Source organism: Bipolaris sorokiniana (assembly GCF_000338995.1).
Source record: "Bipolaris sorokiniana ND90Pr unplaced genomic scaffold COCSAscaffold_8, whole genome shotgun sequence".
Taxonomy (NCBI): Eukaryota; Fungi; Ascomycota; class Dothideomycetes; order Pleosporales; family Pleosporaceae; genus Bipolaris; species Bipolaris sorokiniana.
In genome coordinates, this window is record NW_006911902.1 from 893,056 (window position 1) to 911,631 (window position 18,576).

An 18,576-nucleotide genomic window follows, 5' to 3' on the forward strand; every position below is an offset into this window, starting at 1 on the left:
CTGTACCCACAACGCAAGCGGGCCACAGTGGAGACTTTGGTAGACGCGGCGATAATCGAATCGAGAAACTTTCAATGCACTGTCATGGCTGTACTCGTACCGATTGCGGAGACATAACAACGGTGGTAGCGAGTCAGATCTCATTTCCAACATGGAAGTAGGTCTGTAGCAGGCTGTGGAGAGGTCGTAATTGTGCTGTTGTAGTCGAATCGACGATCGAACTGGCGGTGTATATCGTGGGATGTACTCAGTATCATAGCGTTTTGATGCCTTGTTGTTGTCTTGTGGTAATATCAGCCTATTGATTTCAATCTGTCAAACAATCCTTGTGCTTTTCTCCGCCCACTTAAATACTGCGGAATGGCATGGCCAAACCCCGATACTCAGATTCTTCAAACTGAAATCAACGGCTTCAGTAGCTTTGCATTTAACTCTTTCTCCCCAAACCCCTGATCCAACAAGACAAAACAGCCATTTTCACAATGGGTGACTTGGGAAAACCACTAGAGCTCGACATGGATAAGGGTGATGTCGACAGAATATGGGAGAGAAACTTCGGGATCATACCAGCGGTCGAGCATTGCGTTCACGACTTGTACGCATAGCAAGCAAAAGTTCGACCTAACGCGCCTGCCATCTGCTCATGGGACGGCGAGATGACTTACAAGCAATTGGATGAGCATTCAACGCAACTAGCGAGCTACCTAGCTGGTCTAGGTGTTGTGGCCGAGGAAATGATACCATTGTGCTTTGAGAAGTCAATATGGACAGTGGTAGCCATGCTTGCTGTTCTAAAAGCTGGCGGTGCATTTGTTCCGCTAGATCCATCTCACCCAAGGTCTCGCCACGAAGAGATATTTAAACAGACTAAAGCTAAGGTGGTACTTACTTCCGCACAATACGCGAATCTTTGGCCAAATTCAACGCAACAGATTCTTGCAGTCAGCAACGCCTTGATCAACCAGTTATCAGTCGAGACTAAAGTTTGTTCCAAAGTCGAGCCATGGAATGCTGTATATGTGATGTTCACATCTGGCAGTACTGGAGTTCCGAAGGGCGTCGTCTTGGAGCATGGAGCAATCACGACAAGCTGTCTAGCTCACGGGAAAGCAATGAGACTTGGTCCCAACTCTCGAGCCCTCCAGTTTGCGGCTTATACTTTCGACATTTGCATCGCTGAGATATTCACTACATTGATATTTGGCGGATGTGTTTGCATTCCCTCCGAAGACGACCGACGTAACGCCTTGCCAGAAGTCATCAACAACAACAATATCAACTGGGCGCAACTCACGCCAACAGTCGCGCGTCTACTTGATCCCCTAACAGTTCCGTCCCTAAAAGTGCTCGTGCTTGGAGGAGAACGAGTGGACGAAGCCGACTGGAAAAGATGGGATCACAGTGTCGTACAAATAAACGTTTATGGACCAACAGAGTGTAGTATTTGGTGCACTTTCCATGAAAACACTGGTCTGGACTTCCAGTCAGGGATGATCGGCAGATCAATGGCTTCAGTCAGCTGGGTGACTAACCCGGACGACCACAACCAGCTGGTACCCTTTGGTGAGATTGGAGAACTTCTAGTAGAGGGACCGATTCTAGCCCGTGGCTATCTCAACGACACATTGAAGACTGAGGCTGCCTTCGTCAGCAACCCCCCCTGGCTGATGCAGGGCAGCGACGACCGTACCGGACGGCAGGGAAGATTGTACAAAACTGGAGATCTAGTCTACTATAATGAAAATGGTGACTTGGTCTATGTAGGTCGAAAAGATAGCCAAGTCAAGGTGCGCGGCCAACGAGTTGAGTTGGGTGAGATTGAGCACCATCTCCACCAATGCATGCCAGGCGTCAAACAGTTGGCAGCTGAGGTCATTTTACCTACGGGAGACCAGGGTAAAGCAATGGTGGCAGCGTTTCTGCAGCTGAGCGAAGAGACGCATCACACACTCATCAGCCAGATTTCTGACAGCGACTCCGAAGTGCAAGTCATCTTTCCAACCCAAGTGGACGAGCAGCTGGTTCAGAGACTACCAAGAAATATGGTGCCCGAAGTATACTTTGCAGTGATGGAAATTCCATTAACAACGTCCGCCAAAGTAGACAGGCAGCGATTGCGTAAAATTGGGGCATCGTTTTCCACGCAACAGTTGGCCCAGTTGCGGACACGAGGCGATAGTCTAAAGCGACAACCAAACACAGAAAAAGGAAAGACACTGCAGAAACTATGGTCGCAGATACTTAGCATTGATTCAGAGTTCATCGGTATGGACGACAGTTTCTTCAGCCTGGGCGGCGACTCAATCGCGGCTATGAAGCTGGTGGGCGAAGCACGTAGGTCAGGGATACAGATCAGCGTCGCAGTCGTCTTCCGCAATCCCACGCTGGATCAGTTGACCTCTGCAGCAGTTGCTTCGGCTGGCGGCTCTACTGCTGCCATTCCGCATGTTGGAAGTGGTGGGCCTGTTGCGCAATCATTTGCACAGGGTCGAATGTGGTTCTTGGAAGAACTACACCCTGGTCTGACATGGTATCTCATGCCAGTTGTGGTGCGCATTCGGGGCCTATTGCAGCTCTCTGCTCTAGAATCTGCGCTAAATGCGATTGAGAACCGTCATGAAACTCTCCGGACAACTTTCGAAACTATTGGAGATGCAAGCATGCAGGTGGTTCAGCCGTTCCATCCTAGGGTAATGAACGTCGTCGACGTAGACGAACAGGGCCTCACAGATGCTGTGCACCGAGACCAGACAACTCCCTTTGACCTACGCACTGAGGCTGGGTGGAGAGTTTCGATCTATCGCATCAGCAAAGAAGACCATGTGCTGTCGATTGTTATGCACCACATTGTCTCTGATGGCTGGTCTACTGATGTACTTACACGAGAGTTGGGCGTATTCTACTCAGCCTCAATACAAGGCCAGGATCCGCTTTCTTGTGTGCAACCTCTGCCTATCCAGTATCGGGATTTTTCAGTGTGGCAGAGACAACAAGCCCAGATTGACAATGACCAGAGTCAGCTCGAATATTGGTCCAATCAGCTGAATACCAGCAGGCCAGCTGAGCTGCTGTGCGACAAACCCCGACCTACTGCTTTATCTGGACAGGCCGGAAAGCAAAGGCTTGATATCGATGGCCCACTCTACAGTAAACTGCAGCAATTCTGCAAAACTCACGGAGTAACACAGTTCATGGTCCTATTTGCAGCCTTTAGAGCTACACACTTCCGTCTAACTGGTCAGAACGATGCAACTATAGGCACTGTGAATGCCAACCGAGATCGATGGGAGCTAAAAGATATGATCGGCTTCTTTGTCAACTTGCAATGCCTTCGGACTACAATTACGGACGAGTCATTCGAAGAACTGGTTCAGCAAGTTCATGAAGTAACGATTGCTTCCCTTGCTAATGGAGACGTTCCATTCGAAAGCATCGTCTCTAAGCTAAAGAACACGAGAGACATGTCTCGTCATCCGATTGTGCAGCTCATCTTTGCCGTGCACTCGCAGCGCAAGTTAGGACATCTGACACTAGAGGGCATGGAAACAGAGAGTCTTGACAATGCACCAAAGTCAAGATTCAATATTGAGTTCCACTTCTTCCAACAAGAAGACAGCCTAAAGGGTGATGTTGTCTATTCAAGCGACCTTTATACACCAGAGACGATTAGCAATATGCTGTCAGTTTTCCAAATCATTCTTGAGGGGTGCCTCCAAGACCCGAAAGCTGAAATCGCCTCCTTACCGTTGTTGCGCGAAGCCAACTACTCCAAGCTCAAAGACTTGGGTCTTATTCATGTTGAAAGGACTGATTACCCACGTGAGTCAAGCATAGTCGATCTCTTCCGTCAGCAAGTATCAATCTGTCCATCCAGAATTGCTGTCAAAGACCCGCTGGTAGAGATGACTTATGCCGAGCTTGAAAAGGAATCTGACGTTCTCTCTTGGTGGCTAGCTAAACAGTCGTTCGCTCCAGAGACATTGATAGGCGTATTAGCAGGTCGAAGCTGCCAGACCATTGTTGCCTTTTTAGGTATCTTGAAGGCCGGCTTGGCGTACCTACCGTTTGATGTCAAACTACCAGCGAAGCGGATGGAAACTATTCTTTCCTCACTACCAGGCCAGAAAGTTGTGCTTTTCGGGGCTGACCTACAGCCTCCGAACATGAAGATCGGTAATGTCCGGTTCGTACGCATCACAGAAGCCCTCGACGAGCAGATTGGCGAATCATCCGATTCTGGAAACATCGTCAAGCCTTCAGCAACTAGCCTCGCCTATGTAATATTTACATCGGGGTCAACAGGTCAGCCGAAGGGTGCCATGGTTGAACATCGCGGCATTGTGCGCTTAGTAAGAGACAACAACTTTGTGCAGCATCTGCCAGCCTCACCAGTCATGGCGCATATGACGAATCTTGCATTCGATGTCTCCACGTGGGAGATATACGCTTCTCTCCTACAAGGTGGAACACTAATCTGCATCGACAGAATGACAGTGTTGGATCCAGAGGCTGTGTTGCGAACATTCCGTCGAGAACAAGTCCAAACAGCATTTATGACACCGTCCCTCTTCCGAACCTACCTTCAGCAATCACCTGCAATGTTTGCTAATCTCGAAATGCTTTGTGTCGGTGGCGAAGCACTTCAATCAAATGATATCCTTTCCATAAAGACACTTCGGACAGGCACGATCATCAATGGCTATGGGCCGACTGAAAATACAACTTTCAGCACAATTTTCGTTCTATCAAAAGACGACCAGTACGCAAATGGCGTGCCCATTGGCCGTGCGCTTAGCAATTCTGGCGCCTATGTCATGGATTCGAAGCAGCAGCTTCTCCCCCTTGGCGTCGTTGGAGAGCTTGTTGTCACGGGCGATGGCCTGGCGCGTGGATACACTGATCCTAAGCGCAACATTGACCGCTTTGTCACAGTCGAGATTGACGGTGAGAATATGAAAGCTTACCGTACGGGTGATTACGTGCGTTATCGTCCTACAGATGGCCAACTGGAGTATTTCGGACGAATGGACGGACAGGTCAAAATTCGAGGACATCGCATCGAGTTAGGCGAGATTGAGCACGTTCTCCGCAGCCATAAGTCTGTAAGTGAGGCCGTGGCTGTAGTGCAGCAGCAAAATGTAGACGAGGCTGCTCGACTAGCTGCGTTCGTCACAGTCTACGAGGGTGACGTAATAGTTGACGAAGAGCCTAACGACAACGACGAGTCACAGCATGTGAACACATGGGAGGATCAGTTTGATTCGAAGGTCTATATGCCCATTTCCAATGTCCTCCCTGAAGCTATTGGACGAGACTTCATTGGATGGACTTCCATGTACGATGGCAGCGCCATAGATAAGGCGGAGATGAACGAATGGCTGGACGAAACAATCAACACAATGCTCAACGGCGGTAAACCTGGCAAGGTCCTTGAGGTTGGCACAGGAACTGGTATGATTCTGTTCAACTTAGGCGACGGCCTAGAAAGCTACATTGGACTAGATCCATCCCAAAAAGCCGTTGATTTCGTCAAAGACACAGCCAGGTCCATACCTACACTGGCAGACAAGGTCAGAGTCTACAAGGCCACAGCAGCAGAACTTGATCGCCTACCGCCTATTGATGCAAATCTTGTTGTTATCAATTCAGTCGTTCAGTATTTCCCAAGTCTGGATTACCTTTTCAAGACCGTGCAACATCTGCTCGAGATAGAGGGCGTCTCTACTCTTTTCTTTGGTGATGTCCGGTCTTATGCGCTACATCGGGAGTTTCTCGCAACGCGTGCCTTGTTCATGGTTGGAGACAGTGCAGAAAAGGATAATGTCCGTCGCATGATTGCCGACATGGAGCGGGTCGAAAGAGAGTTTCTGGTGGACCCAGGTTTCTTCACTGCTCTGCCAGAGCGCCTACCGGATCTTATCGAGCACGTCGAAATCTTGCCAAAGAAAGTAAAGGCCACAAATGAGCTGAGCTGCTACCGGTACGCCGCCGTTGTTCATGTTAAATCGCGACATGGACAAAAGCAAGAGCAGGTGATTCGACACGTGGGACACGACGAATGGATCGATTTTGCTAAACACAAGCTTGACCGCCCGTCTCTCTTGAAGCGACTTCAGAGCCTTTCCAGCTCATCCACTATAGCTGTGAGCAATATTCCTTATAGTAAGACGATTGTGAGCCGATGCCTTATCAACTCGTTGGAAGATGCCGTAGCAGAGACGCCTGATTCGTCAAACTGGCTCTCGTCAGTGTACCAGCAAGCAGAACACTGCCCCTCTTTGTCTGCTGTTGATCTACATGAGTTAGCGGCAGAGGCCAATTGCCGTGTTGAGATTAGTTGGAACAGACAGCACTCCCAGCGCGGTGGCCTCGATGCGATATTCCATCGCTGCCTGCCACAAAAGGGAGAGAACAGAGTAATGTTTCAATTCCCCACCGACCACGCAGAGCGGCCCCTACACAGCCTGAGTAGTACACCGCTACGGCAACAGGTCTTGCAGAGAACCCAAAAGCAGCTCCAGGAGATACTTGAAGCCCAGCTACCCGCTTACATGGTTCCCCAGACAATCACGTTCCTAGACGCAATGCCAACCAACCAGAACGGCAAGGTGGACCGTACCGCTCTTACACAGAAAACGGAGATTCAGACAGTAGAAGGCCAAGAATTCCAAAGAGAACTGACTAGGGCAGAGCTCAAAGTTCAGCAACTGATGGCTCGCGTACTTCGCATCAACGCAAACCGCATTGGCCTAGATGATAGCTTTTTCCAGCTAGGCGGCGACTCGATTGCAGCTATGAGATTGGTTGCTATGGCTCGTGAAGAAGATATCCAGATTACGGTCGCAAAAGTCTTCCAGTATCCTAAACTTATTCAACTAGCCGCTGTAGCCCAGGAGCATGTCTACGTTCCTAGCGACAACATCGTCCCATTTTCTCTAATCGACCCTGAATTTGATACAACGCAGATACACCAAGAGGTGGCGGCTAGTTGCAAAGTCGACAGGGGTCTTGTTGAGGATATCTACCCATGCTCGCCACTCCAGGAAGGCTTGATGTCGCTGACTGTGAAGCGGCCAGGCGATTACATCATGCAGACAGTGCTGGAACTGCGGCCAGATGTGGATGAAGTAGCCTTTCGAAGTGCATGGGAGAAAGCAGTTCAGTCATTACAAATATTGCGAACACGCATCGTAGTACACAAGACGCTTGGTTTGTTGCAGGCTGTGGTGACGGACAAAATGAAGTGGGCAGAAGCAGACGATCTGACTACTTACCTATCTGAAGACAAGCTATCATCTATGCAGCTTGGTGAGCCACTTGCACGCTATGCTCTGGTTCGAGACTCTCGTAGAGAAAAGCGGTGGTTCGTATGGACAATTCACCATGCTATATACGATGGCTGGGCGCTGACCCACATTTTGAACGCTGTGCAAATGGCATATGACGGCGCAGTGCCAGAGAAGCAGCTTGGGTTCAACAACTTCATCAAGTATCTTGGCCAGCTAGATCAAGATGCTCTCGCAGCCTACTGGGGGGCTACGCTTAGCGACTGCGAGGCGAATGTTTTCCCACCACTACAATCTGGGGTACAACAGCCAGTTGCGGATGCAACAGCGGAATATCAATGCCCTCCGCTTCCTAAAAGAACCTCAAATACTACAATATCGACACTCATTCGCACAGCTTGGGCGATTGTTGCCAGCGGCTATACGAGCTCAGACGACGTTGTGTTTGGAGCGACAGTCACGGGTCGAAATGCACCAGTGGCTGGCATCGAGTCCCTGGTTGGACCCGTGATTGCAACAGTGCCAGTACGAATACGTCTACAGAGAGATCTGACTGTTCTAGAACTTCTCGAATCGGTACAGAAACAGGCAACAGAAATGATTCCGTTCGAGCAAACCGGCTTGCAGCGAATCACCAAGCTAGTACCAGAAGCCCAACATGCCTGTAGCTTCCAGACGCTGCTGATTGTTCAGCCTGCAGAAGACGCATTCCAAACAGACAACGTGTTTGGAAAGTGGGAATTTGGCTCAGGACTACAAGACTTCACGACGTATGCGCTGATGGTACAATGCAAGCTGGCTAAAGAGGGGGTCAAAATCACGGCCAGCTTTGATGCGCGGTTGGTTGAACAGTGGCAGGTTGAAAATATGTTGGCTCAATTAAGCTTCGTCATGCAGCAGTTGGCCCAAGGAGACCTAAGCACAAGAGTCAGGGACATTACAATGCTCACGCCAAGTGACGAACAACAGCTGTGGAAGTGGAATCACAAGCTACCGCCAGCTATTGAGCGTTGTGTCCATGATCTATACTTGGAACAGGTAAATTCTCAACCCAAAGCAGATGCAATATGTGCATGGGATGGGAGAATGACATATGAAGAGCTGGACGAAACATCATCGCGCCTTGCACACCATTTGACCAGCCTTGGGGTTAAACCAGAGAGCATAGTGCCTCTTTGCTTTGAAAAATCGATTTGGATGGTTGTAGCTATGCTGGCTGTGCTCAAAGCAGGGGGTGCCTTTGCGCCCCTGGATCCCAGTCATCCAACATCGCGTCACCAAGAGATCTTCGACCAAACCAAAGCCAAGATAGCCCTCACCTCGACACAGTACGCCAACCTCTGGCCAGAACTTTCTCAAATTGTCTTATCAATCAGCACAGACTTCATTGATCAGTTGCCGACCAAGCTTTACGACGCCCAGATAGCGGTACAGCCAGGCAATACAGCGTATGTCATCTTTACATCGGGAAGTACTGGAGTGCCCAAGGGTGTTCAACTAGAGCATAAGGCCGTTTCCACAAGTTGCTTATGCCAAGGACCTGCTTTAGGAATCACAAAGAATACTCGAGCTCTTCAATTCGCTGCCTATACATTTGACGCCTGTATTCTAGAGATTATTACAACTTTAGTACATGGTGCTTGTGTATGTATTCCTTCTGAGAGCCAGCGGCGCGACAATCTCATCGACACAATCAATGCGATGGAGGTTAGCTGGGCACTGTTGACTCCAGCCGTCGCGAGAATCTTGGACCCACAGAAGATTTTATCGCTGAAGACGTTGGTTCTCGGTGGTGAAAAGGTCAATGCTTCGGACTGTGACATCTGGAGTGACCGCGTACAACTGATCAACGCTTATGGACCTACAGAATGCTGCGTCTCTTGTGTCGCAAATCCCGATATGAAGGGGCTTGATCCGGAACCTATCGGAAAGTCAGTTGCATCAGTCGGCTGGGTAACTAATCCGGACGATCACAATAGGCTAGCTCCGCTAGGCGCAGTGGGCGAACTGTTGATTGAAGGACCAAACTTAGCACGCGGCTATCTGAACGATGCAAAGAAAACAGAAACCGCCTTTATTAGTGAACCTCCCTGGCTACTTCGAGGCAGTGAAGGCCATAATGGGCGACGAGGCAGACTGTACAAAACAGGTGACCTGGTTTATTACACCATAGATGGTAATTTGGTCTACGTCGGCCGCAAAGACAACCAGGTCAAAGTGCGTGGCCAACGTATTGAGCTTGCTGAGATTGAGCATCATCTCTATCAATGCATGCCAGACATCAAAGAGATCGCAGTCGAAGTGATTTTACCAACAGGAGGGAAGCCGGTAGTAGCAGCGTTCCTGGAAGCGAATTCCGAGCTACTTAACAGCAAGAAGTCTGATGGGGGCTCCGGAGTCCATGTTGTGTTTCCAGCCCAAGCAGACGACGAGCTGTCTCAACGGTTACCCCGGGATATGGTGCCTGGGGTTTACTTTGCGCTAGTAGAGTTCCCAATAATGACGTCTGGTAAGATCGACCGAAAGCGACTACGTGAGATTGGATGCTCGTTTTCAGCCCAGCAACTAGCCCAGTTGCAAACACAGAGAGACGAGGGTTTAAAACGACAGCCAGAGACAGAGCAAGAGAAGGTGTTGCAACAGCTATGGGCGCAGGTGCTAGGTATCGACGCTACTTCTATTGGACTCGATGATAGCTTCTTCCGACTAGGTGGCGACTCGATCGCGGCTATGAAGCTTGTGAGCGAGGCGCGCAATGTTGACCTGAAGCTTTCCGTTCAGGACGTTTTCCAAACGCAGCGACTCGGTCAACTGGCCAAACAATCACTTCACTCCTCCACTGAGAGTGTAATCACAAAAGGCAATCATCGGGGGCCTGTCACTCAATCGTTTGCGCAGGGCCGACTTTGGTTCTTAGAACAATTGCATCCAGGACTAGACTGGTACCTCATGCACCTTGCCGTACGCATCAGAGGCCCACTTCAACTCCAAGCCCTCCAAGCTGCGTTACAGACTGTAGAGCGCCGCCACGAAACGCTAAGAACGACGTTTTCTACCACCAATGGCGAAAGTCTTCAGGAGGTCCATCCTTTCCGTGATGGAAAAGACCTAAATGTTCTCGACATCAACTCAAACGATGACAAAGTTGTGCTAGAAACCCTGGAATTGGAACAAAAGACACCTTTCAATCTGCGAAGCGAGCCTGGATGGCGAGTAACCGTCTATAGGATTAACGGAGATCATCATGTTCTTTCCATCGTCATGCATCACATCGTTTCAGATGGCTGGTCAGTCGATGTTTTGAAGAAAGAACTGAGCACACTGTATGCTGCAGCAGTTCGCGGTGAAGACCTGAATTCCTGCTTACCGCCTTTACCCATCCAATATCGTGACTTCTCTGTCTGGCAAAGGCTGCCAGGTCAAGTTCAAGAGCATCAACGCCAGCTTGATTATTGGATCAACCAGTTGGACTCGAGCCGGCCAGCAGAATTTCTCTATGATAAGCCTCGGCCAGCTACTCTTTCTGGCAAAGCAGGCACACAGAAACTCACCATCAGCCACAAACTCTATGAAAGGCTACAAAATTTTGCTAGAGAACGTGGGGTGACTCCATTTGTTGTCCTCCTCACTGTTTTCAGAGCCGCGCACTACCGCCTGACTAACCAGGATGACGCAACCATTGGAGTCCCCAATGCGAACCGAAGCCGCTGGGAGGTTGGAGACTTGATTGGGTTTTTCGTCAATATTCAATGTCTCCGAATCAAGATTCAGGATGAAACCTTTGAAGAGCTGGTGCAACAGGTCTATACGACAGTGGTAGACTCGCTTGCTAACCAGGATGTACCCTTTGAGAGTATCGTTGCTGCATTGCAAGGAGACCGAGACATTTCCCGCAACCCTCTTGCCCAGGTCGCATTCGCTGTTCACTCACAGCAAGACATAGGGAAGTTTTCGTTCGATGGTGTTGAAACAGAAGTCATGGAGGGCTTAGCTACTTCCCGTTTTGACCTCGAATTCCATTTCTTCCAGGAAAAGAATAGTCTGCAAGGTTATATATACTTCTCAGAGGAGCTCTTTGCTCCTGAGAGTATACGTTCGCTAGCATCCATCTTTACAAGCATCCTTGACAACTGTCTCGCCAAGCCAGAAACGCAGATTGCGGTAGCGCCACTCATGACCGACCAAGCCCACATTCAGCTCGATCAGATGCGGCTCCTCGGCATGAATGAGATGGCCTATTCCCGAGATTCAAGCATTGTCGACGTCTTCCGCCAGCAAGTCGCTATGCAACCATCCAGAATTGCTGTTAAAGATGCATTGGCAGAGCTAACATACGCCGAGCTAGACGCACAGTCAGAGAAGCTTGCAAAATACCTGGCGACGAAAGCGTTTGCTCTTGAAACGGCAGTTGGTGTTCTGGCACATCGAGGCTGTCAAGCAATTGTTGCTTTTTTCGGTATTCTCAAAGCCGGATTAGCCTACCTGCCATTCGATTCAAAAGCACCGGAAAAACGAATGGAATCGATCCTTTCAACCATTGAAGGAAAAAAGCTAGTCTTAATCGGCCCAAATATCCAGTTGCCCGGTACAGAACTCAAGGATGTTGAGTTTGCTCACATTGTCGACATCTTGAATGCAGATGATAATGCTGAGTTCACAAGAAGCGAGCTTGATCCTGCTCTCAAACCTAGTCCTTCTAGCCTCGCTTATATTCTATTTACGTCTGGCTCTACTGGTCAACCTAAGGGAGTCATGGTCGAACATCGTGGCATAGTTCGCCTGGCACAACACGACCAGATGGAACACTTCAGATCATCCGAAGCCACCGCTCATATGGCAAATCTTGCTTTTGATGGATCTTCCTGGGAGATTTATACTTGTCTTCTGAACGGAGGAACTCTGGCTTGCATTGATGCGACAACTGTACTGGACCAGGATGCCCTATTGCGCGCCTTCAGGGAATTCAAGATCCGGATCGCTTTCATCACACCTGCTTTGCTGAAATACATCCTAGCTGAATCCCCAGATACAATTGGCCACCTGGATACCCTCCTTGTAGCAGGAGATAGAGCCGACATAGACGACTTCTTTGCCGCACGGAACCTTGTGACAAACAAGGTCGTCAACGCTTATGGCCCTACTGAGAACTCGGTCATGAGCACACTATACATACTCTCTGATGATGAGGATTGTGTCAACGGTGTACCTATTGGACGATCTATCAGTAACTCTGGGGCATACGTGATGGATCCAGAACAGAACCTTGTACCACTTGGTGTTGTTGGAGAACTCGTTGTTACGGGAGATGGTGTTGCCAGAGGATATACCGATCCAAATCGCAATGTCGACCGTTTCGTGACTGTTACAGTCGGAAATCAAACAGTGCGAGCCTACCGTACAGGAGACTATGTTCGCCAGCGACCCATAGATGGGGAAATGGAGTTCTTCGGTCGCATCGATGGACAAGTTAAGATCCGGGGCAACCGTGTTGAACTAGGAGAGATCGAGAGCGTTCTTCGTGGGCACAACTTTGTGCGCGACGCAGTGGTAGTAGCAGAAAAGCAACAAGAGAAAGACCAGCGACTTTTCGGTTATGTTACGCTCAAAGAAGGATCTGAAATGCCTTCCGGGAAGAACAGCGATAGCAACCAAATACAGCATGTCAGTGCGTGGGAAGACCGCTTCAACACCGAGATATACGCCCCGATCAGCAGTATTGAGTCTGGAACAATCGGCCAGGATTTTATCGGATGGACCTCAATGTACGATGGCTCTGATATTGACAAGGCAGAGATGAAGGAGTGGCTGAACGAAACTATCAATGCAATCCACACCAAAGCCGGTGGACGATTAGGAAACGTACTTGAAGTTGGATCAGGATCCGGTATGATTCTCTTCAACCTCGGAAATACCCTAGAACGTTATACCGGATTTGAGCCCTCAAGAAAGGCAGTCGACTTCATTATGGGGACAGCCAGGTCTATCCCTTCACTCGCCAATAAAGTGGAGATGTACAAGGCTACAGCCGCTGACATCAGTCAAGTGAATCCGCCACTCCGGGCTGACACGGTGATTCTGAACTCAGTTGTCCAGTACTTTCCCAGCCAGGAGTATCTCTTCAACGTAGTTCGAGATCTGCTTCAGGTTACAGGGGTCAAGACATTGTTCTTTGGCGATATCCGTTCCCATGCTCTGCGCCGAGAATTCTTTGCAGCCAGAGCTCTCTTTATGGCTGGTGAACGGGCTAGCAAAGAGGAACTACGACGTATGATGGAGGATATGGAACAAATTGAGCGGGAGCTGCTGGTTGATCCGGGCTTTTTTACTTCATTAGCACGTCGTCTTCCCGATTTGGTCCAGCATGTGGAGATTGAGCCCAAGCAAATGAAAGCGACAAACGAGCTGAGCTCCTACCGCTACACAGCGGTGGTTTACTCCCGATCGTGGAGTCCGCCGTCCGGAGCGCTTCGAACTATCCCTGACAATGAATGGATCGATTTCAAAGAACAGAACCTGGACCATGGATCTCTTCGGCAGCGGATAAAGGATGTTTCAAGCACACGTCCTATAGCCATAAGCAATATACCCTGCAGCAAGACTATCTTTGGAAATCTCCTTCTAAGCTTTTTGGAAGACGAGAAAGCCAGAAAGCCAGTCCACATGGACTGGTCTGTTCTGATTGACCAAGAATTCAAGCGAATGCCCAGTCTTTCTGCCGTTGATCTGGATGAGATGGCCAAAGAAGTAGGCTGTCGGGTGCAGATCGGCTGGAACAGACAATATTCACAGCAGGGTGGCCTGGATGCTATCTTCTACCCTCGTCAAGTCAATGGTGATATTAACAAGTCTGAATTGATATTTTCATTCCCAACGGATCACACGGACCGGCCACAGCAAACCTTGAGCAATAAGCCAATGCGGCAGCAACTCGTCAAAGAAGTCCAACAGCAGCTGGATGAGCTTGTAAAACTTCAACTACCTTCATACATGGTTCCGCAATCTATTCAAGTTTTGGATAAACTTCCAATAAACCAGAACGGTAAGGTAGATCGAAAAGCCCTTGCACAACGAACAAAAACGAGTGTGGTAGTTGGCCAAGACGTCCAGCAACGAGAACTCAGCCCTGCAGAACTCAAGGTGCAGAAGATACTGGCGCGAGTACTTGGAATTGACGCCAGTCGTATTGGATTGGAAGACAGTTTCTTCCAGCTAGGTGGAGACTCAATTGCAGCTATGAAGATAGTGGCAGCAGCTCGAGAAGAGGACATCCAACTCACGGTTGCGAACATCTTCCAGCACCCCAAGCTCATCAACCTGGCCACTGTCGCTCAGTTCTCACAAGTTGTAGCTGACGAGAAGCCGACTGAACCATTCTCTTTCCTCTCGCCAACCGAAAAGGAGCATCTTCTCCAGGCTATACCTATGAATACCTCCAAGGTAGATAGAAACGACATTGTCGACATCCTTCCAACGACATGGATGCAGAATCTGTTCATCTCCCGGGGTGTCAACATTCTACCCCTAGCTTTCAACTATTTCTTCCTCGATTTGGGGACACGTGTTGACGTTTCTCGCCTCAGACGCAGTATCCCGGCTCTTGTCAAACACTTCTCTATCCTTCGCACAAAGTTCGTTTATGTCGACGGAGTGTTATGGCAAACTGTTCTTCGCAACCCGGAAGTTCCCTTTATCAAGTTCGAGCTTGATATGTCTCTTGACGAAGCAGCTGACACTGTCTGCTTAGAGGACAGTCGGACCACGAAGCCCCTGGAGTTGGCTACTGCTTTCTTGTTGGTACGAAGCTTCTCAGGCGAACACCGGTTGGTAATCCGCATTACGCATGCTCAGTACGACGGTGTTTGTTTCCCGTCATTCGTAAAGACGCTTTTTGCCATTTACTCTGGCAAACCCATAGAGCCTACGCACAGCTACTCGACCTATCTGGCCTACACTCGGGGTAGAAGATCAGTCTCATCACAGTACTGGCGTAACCTCCTCCAAGGCTCGCGGATCACAAAAGTCACTCCGCTGCTCGGTCCTAGCATTCGGCGTGGCAACGATCCAATTGAGATCCAGACAGAAAGTATCATCGGCATGCCCCACGTGCCAACTGGTTTTACTCTAGCCTCAATCGTCAGTTCGGCCTGGGCAAGGGTGCTCTCACAAATCACTGGAGAAGAAGACGTCGTCTATGGATACATGATAGCCGGCCGCAACGCGAACATTCCAAACATTACGAAAATTGTCGGTCCCTGCCTGAACATCATCCCCGTCCGAGCACGAGTCCATCCAACAACTTCTTCAACCGACCTAGTGCGCGCAATCCAAGAACAATACATCGCACTCGGCGAAGCCGATTCAATGGGCTTTGACGACATCGTGCGCACATCCACAGACTGGCCAGCCGATGCGCATTACGACTCGGTGTTCCAGTACCAGAACCTGAATGAACACCCGGTATTTGATTTCGAAGGCACAGATTCTAGGCTGCATTGGTTTCAGAATCCTGATTCGGTACCGGCTATCTTGACTGTGGTGGCCTATCCGCTTGAGGATGGACTCAGGATTGTGGTTAGGGGTAATGAGCATATGATTACGCCTGAGGGTGCGGAGTTGATTAATAAATCGCTATGTGAGATGGTTGGGAAAGTGTCTACTTCGCTGCATGCGGTGTAAAAAGATTGGGAAAGGACGGGGATGATGCAAGGGTTAATTAAAAGCCACTTGGGTGGAACACTTGTCATGACTGGAGATTGGGGTGAGATAGTCTCTAGATAGTAGCTACTAGGTTTTCTGATTGTCCTTCAGGAGACCGGCTTCGAGGGCGGATTTGGCGTACCGAGGATAGATCTCTTTACTACACAAAATTATTATAGATAAAGACATTGTGTGCGATATGGTACAGTCCGTCATTTGATGACATTCATTTTTGAATACGCGAATTTTGTTGGAACTTACGGTGAAAACTCCCGGCTGACATGATGGTCGCAGCATTTATGACATCACGAGCTGCTACTCTTTCGGCACGCTTACATAGCCACATAGGTGTTGTGAGCCTTTCAACCCATTTTCCAATATGAAACACTCAGTCTCCACCAAAGCCTTGCCTTGAGCTTCGTTCTCGTCAATTGTAGATTTAGCCATATGTTAGGTCGGTATACCGTCTTGTTGCTGAGATCTCAGTGGTTGCGCTTACTATCATACATAAAAATTATCCTTGAGCCATTGAGCTACTCCTGGTACTGCTTGCTGGGAAACATATATTTCACAGTTAGGATATTTAATTTTATTAATACAAACCCAGAGAACAATGACTGTTAGTGCTATCTCTTGTCTATTCAATGATTGTTAATGATTTTACCACTCCGTGTGGAGCTTGCGCGATGATCCTGGCTCGTGCATAGGGCTGGCCCGATTCTCGCAGCATGCATCCTACGTACCTGCAGCTCGATCTTTATTCACACACACGCATACCATCTGATCAACGACCTAAACCGCTCGCTGCCTTGTTGTCGCATTCCCTATACGATACTCATATTCATATCAGACTGCGGAAATACTCCGTTGACGTTCTTAACTGCGCGCATTAGGCCGCGCAGCGCAACAAATGCCCGCTCCCGCGTCGAACAAACGCGTCAAGGTAAGCAACTTGCGCGTTGCTCCAAAAGCTATATAATGACCCCGAACAGAACAAGCGGATAAGTAGAAATCTCAGTAAGCTACGGACCAACCCAAACATAGAATTACACACTCACAGTCTCAGTAATCGGCTCAGAAGCCTGGCAATTACCCCCAGTGGGACACCCCGATCGTCCCAAGAATGTCCCCGACGACCACACGAAGCGTTGGACCGTCTATGTACGAGTTCCCGATGGCGACCCCGATATACGAGCGTGGCTCAACAAGGTCTCGTTCAAGATCTTCAACACGTACGAAAACCCACTGCGCATGGTCGAAAAACCGCCGTTCGAGGTGACCGAGACGGGATGGGGAGGCTTCAACATCGACATAAGATTGCATTTCCAGCCTATATCAGGAGAGAAGGCACAATACAGACAGCACTTTTTGCAACTGGAGAAGTATGGTGATGAGAAGATGCAAGCAGAGCAGGAACGGACAGGCTGCGTGCGTTCAGAGTTCCTCGAAGTTGTGCAGTTCAACGAGCCTACCGAAGCGCTCTTTGATGCCCTCACCTCGGACGACCAGTGGAACTATCTCATACCGCCTGGCAAGGGTGGCTCTAAGAAAGCATCTCTTGGTGCGAATGGAAGACTAAAGCGTGGGCTACCGAACGGAGAGAGAAGTGCACAACTGCCAGAAAAGGGCGCAGAAGATGTGCCTTTTAGCCAGGAACAAGAACAGGCCCTGCTGAATGACCTCAAGGCAAAGATAGCTGAGGTGGAAAAGCAACTGGATAAAGAAGCAAAGAAGAAGGAAGAAGTCGAGGCTAAGCTCGGGGGATTACGGAACGAGTTGGGACACGAAGCTGCTCAGCAAGCAGCGCAACAAGCCAGTGGAGACCGCAGCCGACGGAGATGATAGCAAAAGACATGAGCAAAGAAAAAAGGACATCCAGTCTTGGTCGACGACAATCGTCAAAGATGCACGCATATCAGTGGCCACAAGCCGGATGGCATACCTGACAATGGTGTGAGATTTGGAACATATCGAAGGTGAAGCACAATAAGACAAAAGATGGAGAAACGTCCATGCCGTAGTCACAAGTCATTGTCGGGGTCTTGCATTGGAGGTACTGCATTATTGTCTAGATTTGGGCTTGCAGCTGCATGTAAGACATGGAGCTATAGGTGTGTTGTAGGAGATAACCAGCCAGGCATTGACATTTACCCGGCAGTCTTGACGGACAAAGTAGTACGGGATAGATGATGTGTTGGAAATCAAATCTTGAGCATCCAATTGCTTGTAAGCACATGTGCATGAGGCTGGAGTAGGACCTGCAATACACAGCTGTATATTACATCATCCTAGTGTATGTGCTATCTGCTGACCGTGGCTGTCCAATCACACGTCAAGGAGACCGATAGAAGCCCGAAGAACATGTGTAATAAGACCAGCAGTTTCCGCTCGACTTTTTACATAGCTTTCGCACCTGAGCTAATGTTTATGTGCTCCCACTTCATATTCGGGGTTAGAACAGACCAAGCTTGTAACTAATACCGAACTGCTTACATAGACAACTGGTGCTGACATTACAGCTAGAGGTTGTGTTTGACACCTCACGTTGTAAACCATAAGTTGATTTGTAAATTTTGCGGGCTCCAGTCCACTT

The 18,576-nt window shown here is 49.1% G+C and overlaps 2 protein-coding genes across 2 annotated transcripts; both read left to right on the forward strand.

Annotated features, from left to right (window-relative positions):
- The first annotated feature begins 449 nt into the window (after nucleotides 1-449).
- On the forward strand, nucleotides 450-16,189 carry COCSADRAFT_358216 (uncharacterized protein). Its single transcript, XM_007702544.1, has one exon. It carries the CDS (start codon nucleotides 657-659, stop codon nucleotides 15,960-15,962), a length of 15,306 nt encoding a protein of 5,101 aa, XP_007700734.1. The 5' UTR covers nucleotides 450-656; the 3' UTR covers nucleotides 15,963-16,189.
- Nucleotides 16,190-16,893: 704 nt separating this feature from the next.
- COCSADRAFT_91713 (uncharacterized protein) lies at nucleotides 16,894-17,825 on the forward strand (the record flags this gene model as incomplete). The annotated part of the gene is made up of 3 exons (XM_007702545.1): nucleotides 16,894-16,920; nucleotides 16,976-17,000; nucleotides 17,050-17,825. The coding sequence occupies 3 exons, from the start codon at nucleotides 16,894-16,896 to the stop codon at nucleotides 17,823-17,825; spliced, it is 828 nt and encodes a 275-aa protein (XP_007700735.1).
- Nucleotides 17,826-18,576: the final 751 nt, after the last annotated feature.

Bases quoted from the DNA above. Each gene is read 5' to 3' on its own strand.
- COCSADRAFT_358216 (XM_007702544.1), top strand. From the start codon at position 657: ATGACTTACAAGCAATTGGATGAGCATTCAACGCAACTAGCGAGCTAC.